The 16,800-nt window shown below is 44.6% G+C and overlaps 1 protein-coding gene across 2 annotated transcripts; it reads right to left on the reverse strand.

Annotated features, from left to right (window-relative positions):
• Positions 1-317: 317 nt before the first annotated feature.
• On the reverse strand, positions 318-7,204 carry si:ch73-233f7.1 (uncharacterized protein LOC100537710 homolog). Of its 2 annotated transcripts, XM_047585927.1 has the most exons (5): positions 4,520-7,204; positions 4,316-4,429; positions 1,812-1,870; positions 1,506-1,633; positions 318-1,212 (listed from the first exon to the last, which is right to left on the reverse strand). In XM_047585927.1, the coding sequence occupies exons 1-5, from the start codon at positions 6,836-6,838 to the stop codon at positions 866-868; spliced, it is 2,967 nt and encodes a 988-aa protein (XP_047441883.1). In that variant the 5' UTR covers positions 6,839-7,204; the 3' UTR covers positions 318-865. The 2 variants fall into 2 exon arrangements, with proteins under 2 accessions (XP_047441883.1, XP_047441882.1); XM_047585926.1 differs by having other exon boundaries at positions 4,316-7,202.
• Between the last annotated feature and the right edge of the window lie 9,596 nt (positions 7,205-16,800).

Consider the following 16,800-nt stretch of genomic DNA (forward strand, 5'->3'; position numbering starts at 1 on the left):
AGAGAGGAGGTTCTGTTTGTTCAGTTAATGAGCCTCACTATTCTCTGCGGGCAAATGGAAATGCAAGCACTCCAATTAGCATATGTTAGCATTTTACCATGTTTATTCCTCACCGTGGAAAACAGCTTACCAAGGCGAAAAGCTTTCCACCCTTATAGGAGTAGCTGTGGAACTTTTTCACCCTAAAATAATTGACTCAAGCTAATTAAACATAGATCTAGGAAACGTACAGCTAAATGATTTATGCATGAACATGGGTGCCTGCTACAGGTTCACGTCTTTGAGTGATACCTTCAAGAGACATAAGAAAGACCAAATGAAAAAAATACTTTATTTTTCATAAATGTATACAGTACATGTATGGAGGAAATCCCCCATCGTTACAGTAGTCAGCGGCACGGTGCAGCTTGCATATAGTATGTTAACATACTATTTGTCATATTCACACAAGCTCTGTTAGCAAACGAACAAAAAAAGGAAACATTTAAATTCATTGAGATGTGCAAAATTATTGTCCACCAATGCTTCTCAAAACATTTTGGATGTAACTGTTGCTCCAGTTTGATTGTCTAAATAATAATAATAATAATAATAATAATAATAATAATAATAATAATAATAATAATAATAATGGACACATACATTGACAATGTTGACATGTCACATAAATAACCAGCTGATTTCCGTTCAGCATCTTAGCCAAGCTAGATTGTCCTTACATGATTTCCCTTCTCTTTGCTCATCTGTTTCTCATTCCACTTATAAATCATGTGTTCATCAATTTATGTACTGTATGGTCTCTTCTTCTGTTTTCATATGAGGCTATGCATCATTTTAATCCTCCATTCAGGCCATCGTTGACAAGTCAGTCATTGTACAGGTCATTATTTATCATTGCAGCCTCTCCCTGGGGGGACATCTGAAGACGGCGCTTCTTGCCAAAGGTAGAGAAGGAATTGTGCACATCCAGCTCACTTCGATGCACGGTGGGCCTCAGGGTGCAAAAGCCTGATGGTGTCCCGGGGATGTACACGTTGTGGTGGTAGTCAGGTGGTGGGTGCGGGTGTGGGTGCGGGTGCGGGTGTGGGTGCGGGTGCGGGTGCGGGTGCGGCTGGGACGGGATTGATGGCTGCTGCTGTTGTGGAGGAGGCGTGCAGCGAGGAGTCCAGGGCCGAGAAGGGAGCCCACTTGGGGAAGGAGACATCTTATATTCTGTAGCATGACATAATTAAGGAGAATGGAGAGGAGAAGCCGCTTACTACATCAGTTCGTTTACAAAGCAAGCTTCGTCTCTTTGAAGACTAAACAACTGCCTACAACAAAAGATGAGATGAAAATAAAATAAAAGCCCTGCATGTGCTGGTAGTAGTGGTGGAGACGAGGAAAGTCTTTGGCATTAAGGTTATTAACAACACCACAAAACAGAATGTGGTTCTGTGTTTAAACAATATTTGTGGCAGGGCATAAAATAAAATACTGCACATAGTCATACAAAAGCTATTTACCTTTCATGCCTTTCATATGAGTGCCCCAGGTCCAATACTGTCCAGGTGCCATGGAGGTGACATAGTTTTCTGGGTCTGCGTGCATGGCTTTGCGCATAAGCGTGCCATCCATGTTGATGGAGTTGTAACTAAAAATAAGAAGATAGTCTGTGTTACAGCAAGCTCTGCTATATATGAACATATTAATAGGCTGTTGTTGATGTTGTTAAACTCAGGCAGTACAGATGTTCACTATCTGAATATAAAACATAACTAAATATTAAGAAATAAATCTAGTAGTAGACTGACAAAGATGAAAAACAACACCTTTTGATGGAGGAGTTCTGATTCTTTGTAAGAGTCCAGTCTGTGTTTGGCTGCTTCAGCTGTGGTGGGGAAAAAGAGATGCCAGAAATAGTTATGCAATATTAATATCAATTCACATCGACAAGGTTCTGTTCTGAGAAATGTATCTCTTTTAGCAAGTTTTTTATTCGAACTGGGTTTCCAGAGTTGTGGCAGGAGCAGTGTATCCCTGTGTTTGTCCTGAAATGGAGACGTCTCTCTTTATAGATGGAGCGTGGCTGCCCCCCTGTGGATGATTGGCAGAACACACATTTTAAGAGCGGAGGTGCTGTTGCCTGGAGCTCCGACTCGCCTGTCACTTAGTTTCGCTTTTATCCTCTGTGGCGCAGCGGGAAGGGTGCACGAGAGCACATAGTGATATTTATTCCCGATTCGAGACCCGTAGTATGAACTCTACGCTCTATTAATTCACCTAAAGTTGTTAACAAGGAGAATGCGACGTAAGCGTATTATTAGATTCGCTATTCAAAATACTCTCCTCGCCAACTACGCATAAAACCAATTAGAACCCCACCGGGATGAAACGAAACATGATTTTAATCTTCAAAGGAAACCGTGCCAGGGAGGAAATTAAGAAAATTACACACGTCATTGTTTTGTGGATTTTATGCATCATTTTACATTAATATTTGCCTGATGCTCCTCGAGCAAGGTTTTTAATTAAAAGTCTCACAGAGAGCCTTGAAAACTTTGCGGGCCTTGCAGCTGTAAGTGCGCGACACGACACAGCTCTGCGCGCGTATATAGCATGGCACACATTTCAGGCACCTGTCCGGCGTGTTGTTTTACACGCCTCGGTGCGTATTTAATCTCCTTTTTCACCTCCAGTCCATCATCTTCAGCACGCATTTGCTCTTGCTTTATGTAAGGCTCAAATAGTTTCATTGTAATTTGTCTTTTATGTGTCACTGACGACCTCAAGACGACTCATGTGAGTACGCTGAGGGACACCACTGGGTGAATTAGTGGAACCAATTAATAGTAGGAAGGACACTTTCTCCTCAAGGAGTATAGCCTCAGGCAGAACAATCACCGTGACCTCGAAATCCCTCTTGTGGCCAGAGGTATGTGTGTGCGTGCGCGTGTTGTGTGTGTGTGTGCGCGCGTGCATGCCAGTGACCGATTTGACATTTCCCAGTCTGCCTGGTGGAGTCTGGTTTCAAGGCTTTGAGTCTTTGTCCCCTGTTTTTGGTGAAAACGCGGAGACGAGAATTAGCATTACGCACACATTAACGGTCTACTGCTCTGTCTATTAGGATTAGAAAACACCAGTGGAGACATCCTGCCTCTGTAAATTCCCTCTCTCCTTGTCTCCTTCCTCCCCCTTCTTCTTCTGTTTCACTCCTCCTCTTCCCTACCCTTGCTCGACAAATATGAAGCCACATCTCTCTCTCTCTCTCTTTCTCCTCACATTCAGAGGACAACGCCGGGGCCGATCTACAGGCTGTCCACGTCTCAGCCCAGCCATGTCCTTGCCCCCCCTCCTTCCCCTTGCCCCCTCCTCTCTCGATGTCCTCCCCTGTCTCCCCAAAACCGGCCATTGCCATTTTTCATCAATAATGGACAGCCCCCCCTTGCGAATACGGTACATTGTGTGTAGTATAATGGTTCGGTCGTGCTTGTGCCCTTGAGGCATAGTTAGTGAGGTTATCTGTCCTATATTGTTAGTTTGAGAACAAGAAGGCGTGTTGCAAAACCGACTGGTCGAGTAAGAATAGATTCAAACCACTGTCATTCACCTTGTCTGCCACGTAACCTTGACTTTTTGTGCGTGTTTGCGCGTGTGCTCATACTCAGGTAGGTGCTGTAAGCAGGTGTGCGCGCTACCTCGTCGCTTGAAAAGTGGTTGGCAATGTCACTGGGAGATGCTGACATGATCCTCGCAGGTCACATTCTGCTACAATTAGTCCGCGAATTATTATTAGATGCTTCAAGTGTTTCAAAGACTGAGCAGAGGAGCCAGTTTGAACTATATCTCCTCTTCCCTCTCACAAAGTAATTGACATCTCACTTCATTCTAAGACACGGTTTCTTGCGCAGCATATGCTCCTCGCAAGATGGGGCTTTACAAATGTAATCTCACATCGTCTCATTTCATTTCACGGGTGCAGAACATTACCATATGCAACACCATTAGGATTAATTATTGACACGATTAAATATATATAAAAGGAGGGAAGACAACATGACGTGCAAAACACTTACTAACAAGACAAAATGAGGGGAAGGAAACAATGGCTTGCCTCAGTTTTTTTTTTTTTGTTTGTTTGTTTTTGTTTTTTCGCTTGCTAAAGTTCAGTTTAAACCTGTCTAGCATGCGTGATTTGACCTTCATGGGAGAATGTCACCGTCTAGATTCTTAACAGGTAGAGGGCTGATATGGATGTTTTTATTACGGCAGTGAGTGAGGTGGTTTTAAACAGACAAAACACGTCCTCTTATGCTATATGCTGGCTTCACTGTACCTCACTGGGAGTAGTTGCTCCGTTGTTCACAGATGCGCTCCGGCTTTGAGCGTTCCACGAGTTTTCTGCGCTCTTTGCCTCGTTGTTCCTCGGTGTGCTGCTCGGGCTGCACGGCTTCAGAAACATAAAGTCACTTTTGGCTGATTCGGGTGTCAGACACACTTTATAACAATATGACTGAGATAGACTGCTATTTCCATTCACCTCCATGCAGTTCGTGGGCACTTTAGCAGCGGAGGAAATCTGCAGGTTGAGGTTGGATTTTTTGAACACCTCCGGAGGTGGATCCGGTTGAAAGCCCCCGCAGCAGCAGCAGGCGAACGGGGGCAGGTTGTACCCGCTGAGGGTCTCCCTGTCCTTGTAACACTTGACTGCGGCCAGAACGATGATGGCAACCAGGAATATTAAAGATATTGTGCTCAGTGACACGATCAAGTAGAGAGCGAGGTTAGAGGGGGGCTGTGGGCTGAGTGTCAGGTCGCCGAAATCTGACAGCGACTCGGGTACGCTGTCTACAACTGTGAGGATGATAGAGACGGTGGCGGAGAGCGGTGGCTGTCCATTGTCCTTGACTAATATTACCAGCCTTTGTCTTGTTGCGTCTTTTTCCACTAGCCGGCGAATAGTCCTGATTTCACCCGTGTACAGAGCTACACTAAATAGCCCCGGGTCCGTAGCCTGCAACACCTGGTAAGACAGTCGGGAGTTTTGCCCCGCGTCTGCATCTAATGCCGTTATTTTGGTAACAAGATACCCAGCGTCTACTGACCGCGGAACCACCTCTGTGGCTACTGTGCCGTTTTTGGGTAGCGGGGATACAATAACAGGTGCGTTGTCGTTCTGGTCCAAGACAAAGACGTTGACTGTGACATTACTGGCGAGAGGGGGAAATCCAGCGTCCTGCGCCTGTACCAGAATCTGAAAGTTTCTAAGTTGTTCATAATCAAAGGAGCGCAGTGCGTAGATATTGCCGTTGTCAGAGTTGATTGAGACATAAGTGGACACGGGCATGCCCTGAATCTGACCCTCGAGAATAGAATAGGACAGATACGCGTTCTGGTTGGAATCGGGGTCGAACGCAGTTACAGAGCAAATGGAAGCGCCCGGGGCATTATTCTCCGTCACATACACTGTATATGAAGGTTGAGAGAACCGCGGGGGGTTGTCGTTGATGTCAGACACTTGAACGAGGATGTTTTTCCTGGTAGAGAGCGAAGGAGAGCCCAAGTCCCGGGCTGTGAGAGTAATGTTGTACTCAGACACAGCTTCCCTGTCCAGAAACTCGCTCGTCACCAGAGTATAATAGTTCTTAAAAGAGGAATGGAGCTGAAAAGGGACGTTGCTCGGAATTTGACAGTCAACGTTTCCGTTTTCTCCCGCATCCCGGTCCATGACACTGATCACAGCTATCACCGTGCCCGGCGGCGCGTCTTCTTGGACAGGAGTGGACACTGATGTTAGGATGACCTCGGGCGCGTTGTCATTCACGTCCAGGATGTCAACCAGCACTTTGCTATGCACTGCCACAGCCGATGGTCCCCTGTCTTTTGCTTGGACATACAACTCATATACACTGTCTTTCTCATAGTCCACAATGCCTTTCACTCGGATTTCTCCCATGTACGGATCCACGCTAAACAATTCACGCACCTTGAGTGGTGCGTGTCCGCTAAATGCATAAGTCACTTCCCCATTCGAGCCTTCATCCAGATCTGTGGCGTTCAGTTTCAGCACCAGCGTCCCCCTAGGTGCGTTCTCCACCAGACTGGCTCTGTAAACCGAGCGGTCAAACACTGGCACATTGTCGTTGGCATCCAATACTGTGATGGTTATCAACGCTGTCCCAGTGCGTTCCGGTGACCCACCATCATAGGCAGTGAGGACCATTTCATGCTTTTTCTGCTTCTCTCGGTCCAGGGGATTGTCCAGCACGAGCTCAGCAAACTTGCTTCCATCATTACGCGTCTGGATATTTAGGACGAAATGCTCGTTTGCGCTTAGCTGGTAGGAGCGCAGAGAGTTGGTGCCTACGTCCTGGTCCTGTGCGCTCTCCAGCGGGAAGCGTGAGCCGGGCGCAGCGGACTCTGTGATATCAAGATTAAACTCGCTCCACGGGAAACTCGGGGAGTTGTCATTAACGTCTAAAATCTCCACTTCCACTCTGTACAGTTCTAATGGGTTTTCAATGACCACTTGTAAGTGTAAAAAACAGCTCGGGCTTCGTTCACACAGCTCTTCTCTGTCTATCTTCTCGTTGACGAAAAGAATTCCATTCTCCAAGTTCACTTCTAAATATTGCTTCTTTGCGCCGGAGACAATACGAAACCGACGGGCGGACAGCTTGGCCACATCTAAACCCAGGTCTTCGGCGATGTTGCCCACAAAAGCTCCATGCTCCAGCTCTTCGGGAATGGAGTACCGAATTTGCGCAAGCACCAGGTCCACTACACACGCACACAGAAGCAGACATACAACCAGGCCAGTCACCGGTACCCAGCTGCCTCTGGAGAGTCTGTTATCCATTTCAGCAGCGTGCGTAAAGTCACCTCACCCAGACATCTTTTTCCTCATAAAACCATGTAGCTGTAAAGTTCAAAAGTAAATACAAATGGTCTGTCCGCACAAAAAAGGGAAAAAAATATCTTCAAATCTAAGTTTGATATACTGATGTTTATGATTAACTTTCACGAATACTTCAGATGAGAGAACGGGAGGGGAGAGGAGAGTGAAAGCACCTCTCTCTGTGTTGTGCTCCACGCGCAACACCAGTGGTGTGTGAGCGGGGGCGGCTCTCGCTTTGATTTTCCAGTGTATTAGACACTCGGAGGAGCTGGTGGGCAGGCGTGTGTGTGTTTATGTGTGCGTGTGTGAGAGAGGCACAGGCAGAGAGAGAGAGAGAGAGAGGGAGAGGGAGAGGGAGAGAGGGGGTGGCCGTAGCTTCTCGCAGCTCCGTATTGGAGGACGCCGACGCGAAATGCGACTCTAATTACTGTAGACGTTTAACCCTTCCACATCCTCGTGTCTGCTCGTCTGACCCATTAAAACGACGTGAAGGCGCAAGTTTGACACTGACGTCAGAGGCAGATTTGGATTAAGAGGTAAATTGTGTCAATGTGGGTGTCGTTTTCTAGACTGCATTTACAAGATGATAGATAAGGATTTTCCTTGATGTCCACCATACCCCCCAGGCCCAGGATGGCAGAGACAACATTATTTCACTGGGCTATGACTTATTACAACCCCAAACACATCGCCAGGGAACAAAAAGTGTTGTTTTGGGGTTCCAGTGTTATATTTCTCTGTGCAGAAAACAAAAACACATATCCTCTTTGCCTCGGTGGCCCAGTGGCCAGTTCCAGTAGGCTCCCGGGACTTCATAATGCTCTTTAATTAGAGCCCTTTGAAGATGAATGCCCACACTGCAAAACAGTCCCATTCATTAATCATCAAACACGAAATTGGGTTTCACAAAAAGAATCTTTGATAGGTCAGGATATTCATATTTAATCAATATTTAAATGAGTGTGAGCGGCAATTCAGAGCTTAAAATGATTACATTCACAATCACAAACGGACAATGCACCCATACAGATACGCATTACACGATATTAATTCACTTAAGAGGGCCCTAACATGTATCAACATAATCAACATAAAAGCCATGTCATAAATCCTTAATCATACTTGTCTCTAATCAGGTATTATAGTTGGGATTATGTAGGTGTTTACAGTTGCAAGAAGACAGAAAAGGCGCGCTGGAATGTTTGGAAAGACTTTGACCAAATTATAAGTGACTCCACTTGCCGAAAGCAAGATCATTACAGTGTGTATTGAAAGAAAGGGGACATCTCTCCAGAGCGCGCCACATGTTTATTCAGATCTAATCTTTCTCTTGTTAATCCTGGTCAGAGAGACGACCACTGAACGACGGGGAACGTGGAAGAGAGTGGAAGAGAGGAACTAAAGGATGCCTTTGTGAATTGGAGCTTGTCTCAAGACAGACACGAGTGGCATCTTAATGTGAAACGGTGGCTTGAAATCTGAAGGTCTCTTCTTGGGACTGACGACACAGCCTTGGGCCCCGGGTAGCGTTGGTCTTGTTAGCAACTAAAAAGGAATTTAAAAAAACGAGATGAAGATGAGAAAGATCGAGAAACAAATATTTCTGCTTCCTAGGGGCAGTATTTTCTTTTACCCTACATTTTCTGTTAAATTGCTCCAAAAACCTAAGAGCTGCACACTCTCTTGAAAACTAGGTTGATGGTTGCTCCTCTGTGAGCGTGATCAGGGAAGGCATGTTGATGTCTAATGTTGTTGTGATGTTTTCACTCGAAAAGCAAAGTCATGGGCGTCTGTTGGGGATAATTCCGCTTGGATATAGTTCTTATTTCTTAAATTTCTCTCTTAAGTAGCTAGGAAAATAACTTAACAAACGGGGGGATGGAGGTGGATTCTGTATACTTCAGTGTAGTATTTAAAAGAGGACAACGGCTGGATTTATTCCTGAATAAAAGCTGTCGTGCCAAATGATTTAAATCCTCAGTTTTGGAAGAAGAAGAAAAAAATATGTTGCATAAAAAGTATCACTTCCCCTGGGAGCAAAAGTTGTTGCCCACATATCTATCCAACAAGCAGCCCCGAAATGCGTCACCCTCCCCTTTTCAGGAAGAAAAAAATCACGAAAATCCCCAGGTTTAAATAAGCAGAAAACACAATCTGCTTGTAGACTTAACCTCAAGCAGATGGTTAAGCTTCTCCAGAAATGATTACATTTCTGGAAAAAGGAAAAAAAAAAAAAAACACCAGCACCAGTTCCATTGCTTTTCCCTTCTTTTTAATTAACGGAGTGAAGGATTAGTGTGCAGCTATCCGGGATCAACCGTTCTCCGACGGAAGAATACAAATGTTTTGTGATAAATAATCCCAAAGCACTCCGGCCGGCGGTCCCTCGGTGCCTGTTACATTAACATGCATTACACGGAGCATTAAGCCGGTCTCATCCGCTCCTATCGCCTCGCTCACCCCATTGTCCGACAGAAAGACAGCCATTACTTTCTCTGAACTACCGCTCAACAGCCACCTGACCGTGACCCTTTACTTCTTGGAGAGTACCACTGGATGGAGAGGCGGTGGATCCGGGAATGGAAAAGACTAATGATCAAAAGCTAACTATCCTTTTACAAGCTCAAACATAAAGAAACTCATTCTTCAATTTTTTTTTTTTTTTTTCAGCTGACCATTCTTATAGACCATTTATTGACCCCCAGTATAGGCTCCACCAGCGACACTAACTTCATCTGTTTTATTTTTATTCGTGATCTCTTGGCGCCATCTGCTGGGGGATATCAGACACCGCAAAACATGCATTTATGCATGCTTCTGTTATGAGTGCTGAGCATGTTGGTTTTGTGCATAAAGATGAATTCATAAACATGAATTAAACTTCACTGACTAAATAGTGCAACAAAAAGAATTTAAATCAGATGCTCTTTATGCACCTAAAAAAACAACATAAACAACAGATAAACAAAGGCAACAAGCTAAACAAATATGATCAAATATCGCAGCCGGTTAAAATTGATTATCATGTGATAATGTGTTCGGCGTATTTCACAGAAACATTAAATGGTATTTACTGCCGTTTTTTCAAACAGCAACTAAAGAAAACAAGTAATGTAATATCCAATTCTGCATTTTTTTTGAAAACTAAATGAAAGTTGTTACTACTCAAGGAACTCAGTGAAGCTTCCCTACTAATGTATGATGATCCCAAATGATCACTGTTGTCTGAATCATCAAATTTGTCATCGTGCCACACACAAACAACATGCATAACTATGCTCACCAAATAACAGTTTAAAGAAAACAACATATTTCAGGCTGCAGTCATTGTTAAATGCCACACGCCGTCAGTAAGCAGCAGGAAGCTCACATTAACGTGACTGTGAATGAGTTCAGCGCTGGGCTGAGGCCAGTAGCATAAGTGAATTAAGTGAGTCAAAGTGAGTTGTTTTACTGAAGCTGGATGTGACAACTAGTCCACACTGCAGTCCAGATTAAATCATGGTGATAAACGTGATTAAGTGTCATTGGATAGTTGTCCTTAGAGGATCTCCCAAACGTTAAATAATCCTCTGTAGATAATTAAAATGTTAAAAACACTAGGGAATTTCAGTAGTTTGTCGGCTAAATTTTGTCACTTTGTCCTTTGTCTTCAGATGATATTATTTGCTGGTGTGCGTGTTTTCCCTCTTTATCTGTGATCTTCGTGCGCCATCTGCTGGGTGTTGATCTTTACAACAGCTACGGAACCCACAATATAGTCTAATAAGAACTGCACTCATAACCCTACATATTCTGTGGTCGCAATTTGTTTTGGTAACATGTGACCTTAGTTTTCTAAATTATTTCTCATAATTAGTTTCCTAGACTAATATTTATATGACACTATTAGCAATTATATAATTCCCTACGTTATTTAGGATACTACTGCGTCTAGTCTTTCACATGCGTGTTTGTTATTTCCCTCTTTGGCTTATGGGTTACTGAATTTAAATATTTCTGTCAAATACGAATTTTCACAAAAACAAGAGTAAGTGTTTATCCGTCACACAGCGACTTCTACTGGAGACAAAGTCGTATGTATGAGCTTTCATTGACTAAAAACTAATGTAATTTGTGTTTTTAATGAATACGGTGTAAAATGAGTTTTGTAATTTTGTTTTTTAAAATTATATTTTGATTATTTGAGGGTGTACATTTGAACCCAAAGATCGGTCTGATAGTTTGACATCCCATTTCTATACTAACCTCACACAGTCATGCATATTTCTCCACATACATAAGTTTTATGTATCTTTTTTATCATGTAATCAGTGTATTTAGAGGTTCTGAGGTAATGTATATTTTGAAATAAAAGCGTCGGACAGCGCCCATGGTCGATACCCGGAATCCGGATTTGAAACTCATTGTAGGCGAGAAGTAACCATTGAGCTAAGCCGACGCAAGGGCGTTTTGCGCGGAACTTCTTTATATTTCTGAGCACGTACAACCCAATGACTGTATTTTAATCAGATTTCAGAGTACAAGCAAAAGGGTTAAATGAGTCAAGAAACACACGCCGAATGAACCCATGGGGCATATGTATAAAGAAATATCTGTGTAATGACTTCTTGAAGTTTATAAATATGACGCCACTCTAGGAGGGGCAGGTGCTCCTCTTCCTGAAAGGGCACAGATCACGTGATATACGGTGAGTCACCAGATGACAAACCGTGTTGGTCTTGTTCTGTACTCACTGCTAAAACTGAAATGACCGAGCAGCTACATTTTTGTTTATGACCTCTTTATTGGGGGTACCACATTAATGAACAACAAAAAAACCTTTAGAATCAGGAGACTTTCTCTGTCTACTTCAATTGCAATTCCATTGTGTCATGTCCTGTCCTCCAAAACGCAAATGACGCTTTATTTCTATGTTGTTACATGTTTGAAAAATATATTTGTATGAATGTTTGGATGACGTCTTCCTTCTTATATCATATCATGACGTTGGCACAGAAAATCCACTAGGGGGCGTTATAGACCAATAAAAGCAGGCCAAAGTAATCATACATATGTGCTGTCCAACGTATCCCAGGAACAACACCTGAACCCTCAATCCAGAAGAGCGCAGCGCACCCTCAAACTTCCAGGTTGCTGGTAGAGGACCCGAGCTTGAGGACAACACAGATACCACCTTGTGAGAGTGAGCGGGATTTTTCATACACATATGTCGTAACATATACATGTATAGTAGCATACCCGTGTACACCAGCCAGAATGTTGGCGTATGTGAGGCAAAGGAAAGTCAGCGAGGACGCAACTAAACACAGAGATGTGATGAAAGGGAGGGTGACTTCCACCTGCAATTAGCTTCCCGTCATCACTCCGCAGTTTCCATAATAACCAGCTGAACTTTGCCCCGCGTGTCACCACAATATCTATCAGGGAAGATAAACAGAAAACAAGAGACGTATGGGTGAGGGGAAAGGTGGGAGGTCACGCCAGACAGAGAGATATGCTCAAGAAGGCATGAGGGAGGAAGGCAGGTGAGAAGAGATAAGAGAGGACAATGGCAGAGAAAAATGTTGAAGACTTACAGTAGCAGGCCGAGGTTTGATGTGATAGGAAAATGAAGAGCAAGGATAGGGGAAAGGAGAGGGAGGAAAAAGAGGGAGAATGGAGGTTTTCGTCCACATGCTCCTCAGCTGTGTAAACTGAAGGTCTCTGCTGCTTCTCGGATTCCCCTGAAGAAGGGGGATATTTATAGGAGGCTGGCAGTGGTAGTGAGCGGACCCTTGCTCTGTCACACCCACTAATATTATTATTATTACTTTATATGCGCAAAAATGGAAAATGTCAGCAACCTGAGAGGCCTGCAGAGACGGTGTGTGCATGTAAAGTGTCTCACTGCCTGTCTCTCTCTGTGTGTGTGTGTGTGTGTGTGTGTGTGTGTGTGTGTGTGTGTGTGTGTGTGTGTGCGTGTGTGCGTGTGTGCGTGTGTGTGTGTGTGCGTGTGTGTGTGTTGTGAGAAACTCTTGGTGAGACATAGCGTTTATATAAAAGGGGCAAAAGGAAAAGAGGAGCGGAGACCAAATTAGAGAAAACAGGGAGAAGTTGGCATGTATCAAGAGGTGTAACCTGATCTGCCGAACTTATTAGAGCTGTCAAAGGCTGAAAGAAAGAAAAGGAAGAGAGAGAGAGAGAGAGAGAGAGAGAGAGAGAGAGGTGGAGCAGGGCTAGACAGACACAGACATGAGCACATATTCCAGTTCCAGATTATAAGATTCCCGCAAGTTGTAGACGTGTTGAAACAGACTACACACACATGCACGCACACACACACTGACATACAAGTCGACATCCACTTGGTAACAGATGCAAACGCAGGCACACATGCAGAAACACAAACAGTCCGATAGACATAACAGACGTGCACGCGCGTGCACACATGCTGCGAGGAAAGGAAATTCCAGAGGGAACAGGTGGGAGTGGCGATAGCAATCTATCAGGATGACTTTGATCTTCCCCATGCCTCTGTCACCACTGCTGGAATACACGGGATGGATCAGGATGGCCTCCAATCAATCATAATGTGCATATGCACGCCAAGATGTAATAGTAGCGCCGCACCAAAATACCTGTTAAGTGTAGTTTAAACAGAGTGAGTGCACATTGAAAATAAGCTGAGATGCATCCCTAGTTATAGTGTGCTGACTGTCTGTTTGTCTGCCCACTCTTCCTGGAGTTCTGGCCAAAGTAAAGCATAGATAGAAAAACAGAGGAGCCCTTTTTTTTTTTTTTTTTGCTTTATTGAATGAGTAAAAAAAAAATGGACTGAGGGGGGCAGTGTTGAGAGAAGGTGAGCCGAGTTGAGACTGGGTAGGCCTGAAACAGTACAGATAACTTCATGGGGAAGTTTGGTGGAAGAAACCAGCAAGCATCCTCCCAGTTGATACAGTCACCTTTGAGCATTTAATGTTTATTTTTCTCTCATGATTGTCAACAAGATGATCTGAGATCGGAGGGAGGAAAGAAAAACACGAGGAAGGAAAATAGGGAAAGAGACAGAGACATTGCTCTGGCAGAAACATGGAGTCCGCTGAGGACAGAAGTCAAAGGTTGTGCGTGCGTGCGTGCGTGCGTGCGTGCGTGCGTGCGTGCGTGCGTGCGTGTCTCCTTGGGGTGACCGGAACTTTAGGGCACATTAAATGAAATCTTTCAGTACAACGCCTCATCACAAGAAAGAAAATACCAGCATGTCCGTTACATTAGCCAAGATTTTGTGTTTGTGTTCTGTGTGTGTGCGTGTGGGTGAGTGCCAAGGCAGAGATGAGAGAGGAGAGCCCCTGCCTCAGGGGCCACAAAGACAGTTGATTGACAAGCCCCGTGAACATGAATGTGCCTGTGTAACCGTCTCCGTACTAAATCCTCGTAATCACGCCACTTCTCTTCTTTTGTCCCTCCACTCTACCCATCTCTACCTCCAACTCCCCACACTTTCCAATCCCTTCTGCAAAACCATCCCTTCCACATCTCTGCTTCCTCTAGGTCTGTTTTATTGGGAGGCGGTCGTATATTAATGACCCCGTCGGCAATTAGCTGCTTTAAGGCATAAAAAGTCATGAATGGAGGCCCGCTCATGAACATGTTTGCACATAAACACATTGGTCAACTCACAGTGTGCGCTGCATGGCCAAAACATGAGCAGCAATTGAGAAAACATGCAAGGAGGGGGGAGAAGAAAAAAAAAACTCAATCGTGACGGAAACTGTTTGCAGAAATTATTCATTTCCCTCCTTTTTTATGTTTTCCTTGTGCTGACTGTACACCCCTCCCTCTCCCCAGCCTCACTCTTTTCCTCTTTCACATTCCACTTCGTTTTTGCATATCTCTGAACCCCCCTTTGCACTGTACCTCACCACTTTTAAAACAACTCGTCTACCCCCCTCTCGCTCTCTCTTTTCCTCTTTATTTCTCTCCACCTCTTTCCCGCCCTCCTCTCGCTACCTGACATTGTGGCTCGGTGCCCAATGAGTCACACCTCTGCTAAAATCATCAGAGATGGAGGGAGGGAAGGAGGGGGGGAGAGAGGGAGGGAGGGAGGAGGGAGCAAAAGAAAGAAATCGTCAGGGAGAGAGAAAAAGCAGGAGAGTATGACAGAGAGAAAAATATAGAAAATAAAAATGGGAGGAGAGAAAGTTAGAGAGGCAGAAAGAGGGAGCCTCCGGGGAGAGAAAAGAGCATAGAGTGCGTTTAACTTTTTGACTCCAGTAGTCAGTGTGTGCTTGTCAGTAACAGTTAGCCTGTAGACAACAACACGTTCCACACACTGCTCGGGCGCACACACGTATGCACGAATACACGTGCACACATAGCCACACGGTGACATCGTGCATAAGCCCACCTGCATCCTCCGCAGGCGCACGCATACATACGGCAATCAGACATGCAAACAAACCAGAGGGGAACGTGTGGCTGCGGCCCCGCCTCTCTTCTTCAGCCTCCCCCACCCTCTGTAGCCGTTGCCCCTGGATACCACACAAACACTCCCTGTTGGGCAACACTGGGAGTCAGGAGAGGACGTACATGGGTCACACACCTCCCCAAGCACCGCAAATCTGAAAGCAGTTGCATGTGTGGATGTGTGTGTCTTGTGCATATGCTTCGACTGCGAGTTGGTTTTGCATAATCAGATTCTCCTTCTAGAGATTTCCTCACGTGCACCGAAACTATGAGCAGTGCTTATTTTACAAGACATTTGTGATGGACGTGGGATAGGAGTGTGTGAATTGTGAGAGGGACAAGAGATGTACAATCTCACCAAGTGCAGGAAAGAAAAAAAAAGGCTGACCTGTTAATACATCCACTGTAGAAAAAAACCCAAAGAGAAGGAGTAGTGATGGGATGGAAAAGTATTGTTTACTACAGCAAGTCTTCCTTGTCCTCTGATTTTACTCATGGCGGCCCTTTTCCCTGAACTGTGAACTTGGCTTGCTTGTCACAGTGGGGGCGCTGGCTTTAACGAGGCTTGTGTTTTATGGACCCTGAGGGATCGCAGCAAGCTGTGTGGATGTTGCAGTGTGCCACGTGCCTGTCATCATTCAGCACTGTTGTTTTTGAACATTTCTGTGGCTCAGTGGAACAAGCGTATGCTTCTGCAACATACCGTGGGCTTGCTCTTTTTTGAAACTGAATCGATAGGTTTGTGGGAAAAAAAAAAAAAATCAATCAATCGGTTTTTCTGTCTTAAAGATCACTGGGTTAGCTTATCACTGCGTGTCCAGATGGAAGGGAACCAAGCTGGTTTCATGTTTCCTTTATCTTGGATTTTGCACTGGTGGATCCATTTAGATTTTAGGGTAACTGAAAGACTTAGCTGAAGACTCCTTAGTACCTCTACAAATGGCACAATCTATTCTGCTTTGATGGGGTCAATCCTAACTGAAGCTCTGGGCTTAGGAAGCGGAACAGGCCCCTACCCTTAGCTGTAATGTTTTTAAAGCCATACCAGCCAGCCACAAAGCTCCTTTTGCCCTTTGTACAGAACACACCAGACAAAACCTTGGAAGTCATCCACAGCAAAGCACATTCCCAAAGTATTTCTTTTTTCTTCTTTTTTTTTTTTTTTTTTTTTACAAGTGTGGGATGGGGTCGAACAACAATTACGGTAAAATGTGACTAATATGTCACAGACATACTGGTGTGTGTGTGTGTGTGTGTGTGTGTGTGTGTGTGTGTGTGTGTGTGTGTGTGTGTTTTCTGACCTGCTCTTTTTGTGTTTTTTTCCTCTTTTCCATCCATCCTCTTCTTGAAAATTCTTCCCTCTCACTTCAAACCCCTGTAATTACAAACAAAAGCGCTGACTCTTCTCCAGCTGAAACAATGATAATGATGGAGAGTACGTGTGTGTGCGCGCGTGCGCCGCGTGTGTGTGTGTGTGT

Source organism: Mugil cephalus, chromosome 5, assembly GCF_022458985.1.
Source record: "Mugil cephalus isolate CIBA_MC_2020 chromosome 5, CIBA_Mcephalus_1.1, whole genome shotgun sequence".
NCBI classification, from domain to species: Eukaryota; Metazoa; Chordata; class Actinopteri; order Mugiliformes; family Mugilidae; genus Mugil; species Mugil cephalus.

Bases quoted from the DNA above. Each gene is read 5' to 3' on its own strand.
- si:ch73-233f7.1 (XM_047585926.1), bottom strand. From the start codon at position 6,838: ATGGATAACAGACTCTCCAGAGGCAGCTGGGTACCGGTGACTGGCCTG. The intron at 1,871-4,315 runs GTACAGTGAAGC...TCCCCACCACAG, and splicing joins GAGCAACTACTCCCAGTGAG to CTGAAGCAGCCAAACACAGA. The intron at 1,213-1,505 runs GTAAATAGCTTT...GTCATGCTACAG, and splicing joins TCATATGAAAGGCATGAAAG to AATATAAGATGTCTCCTTCC.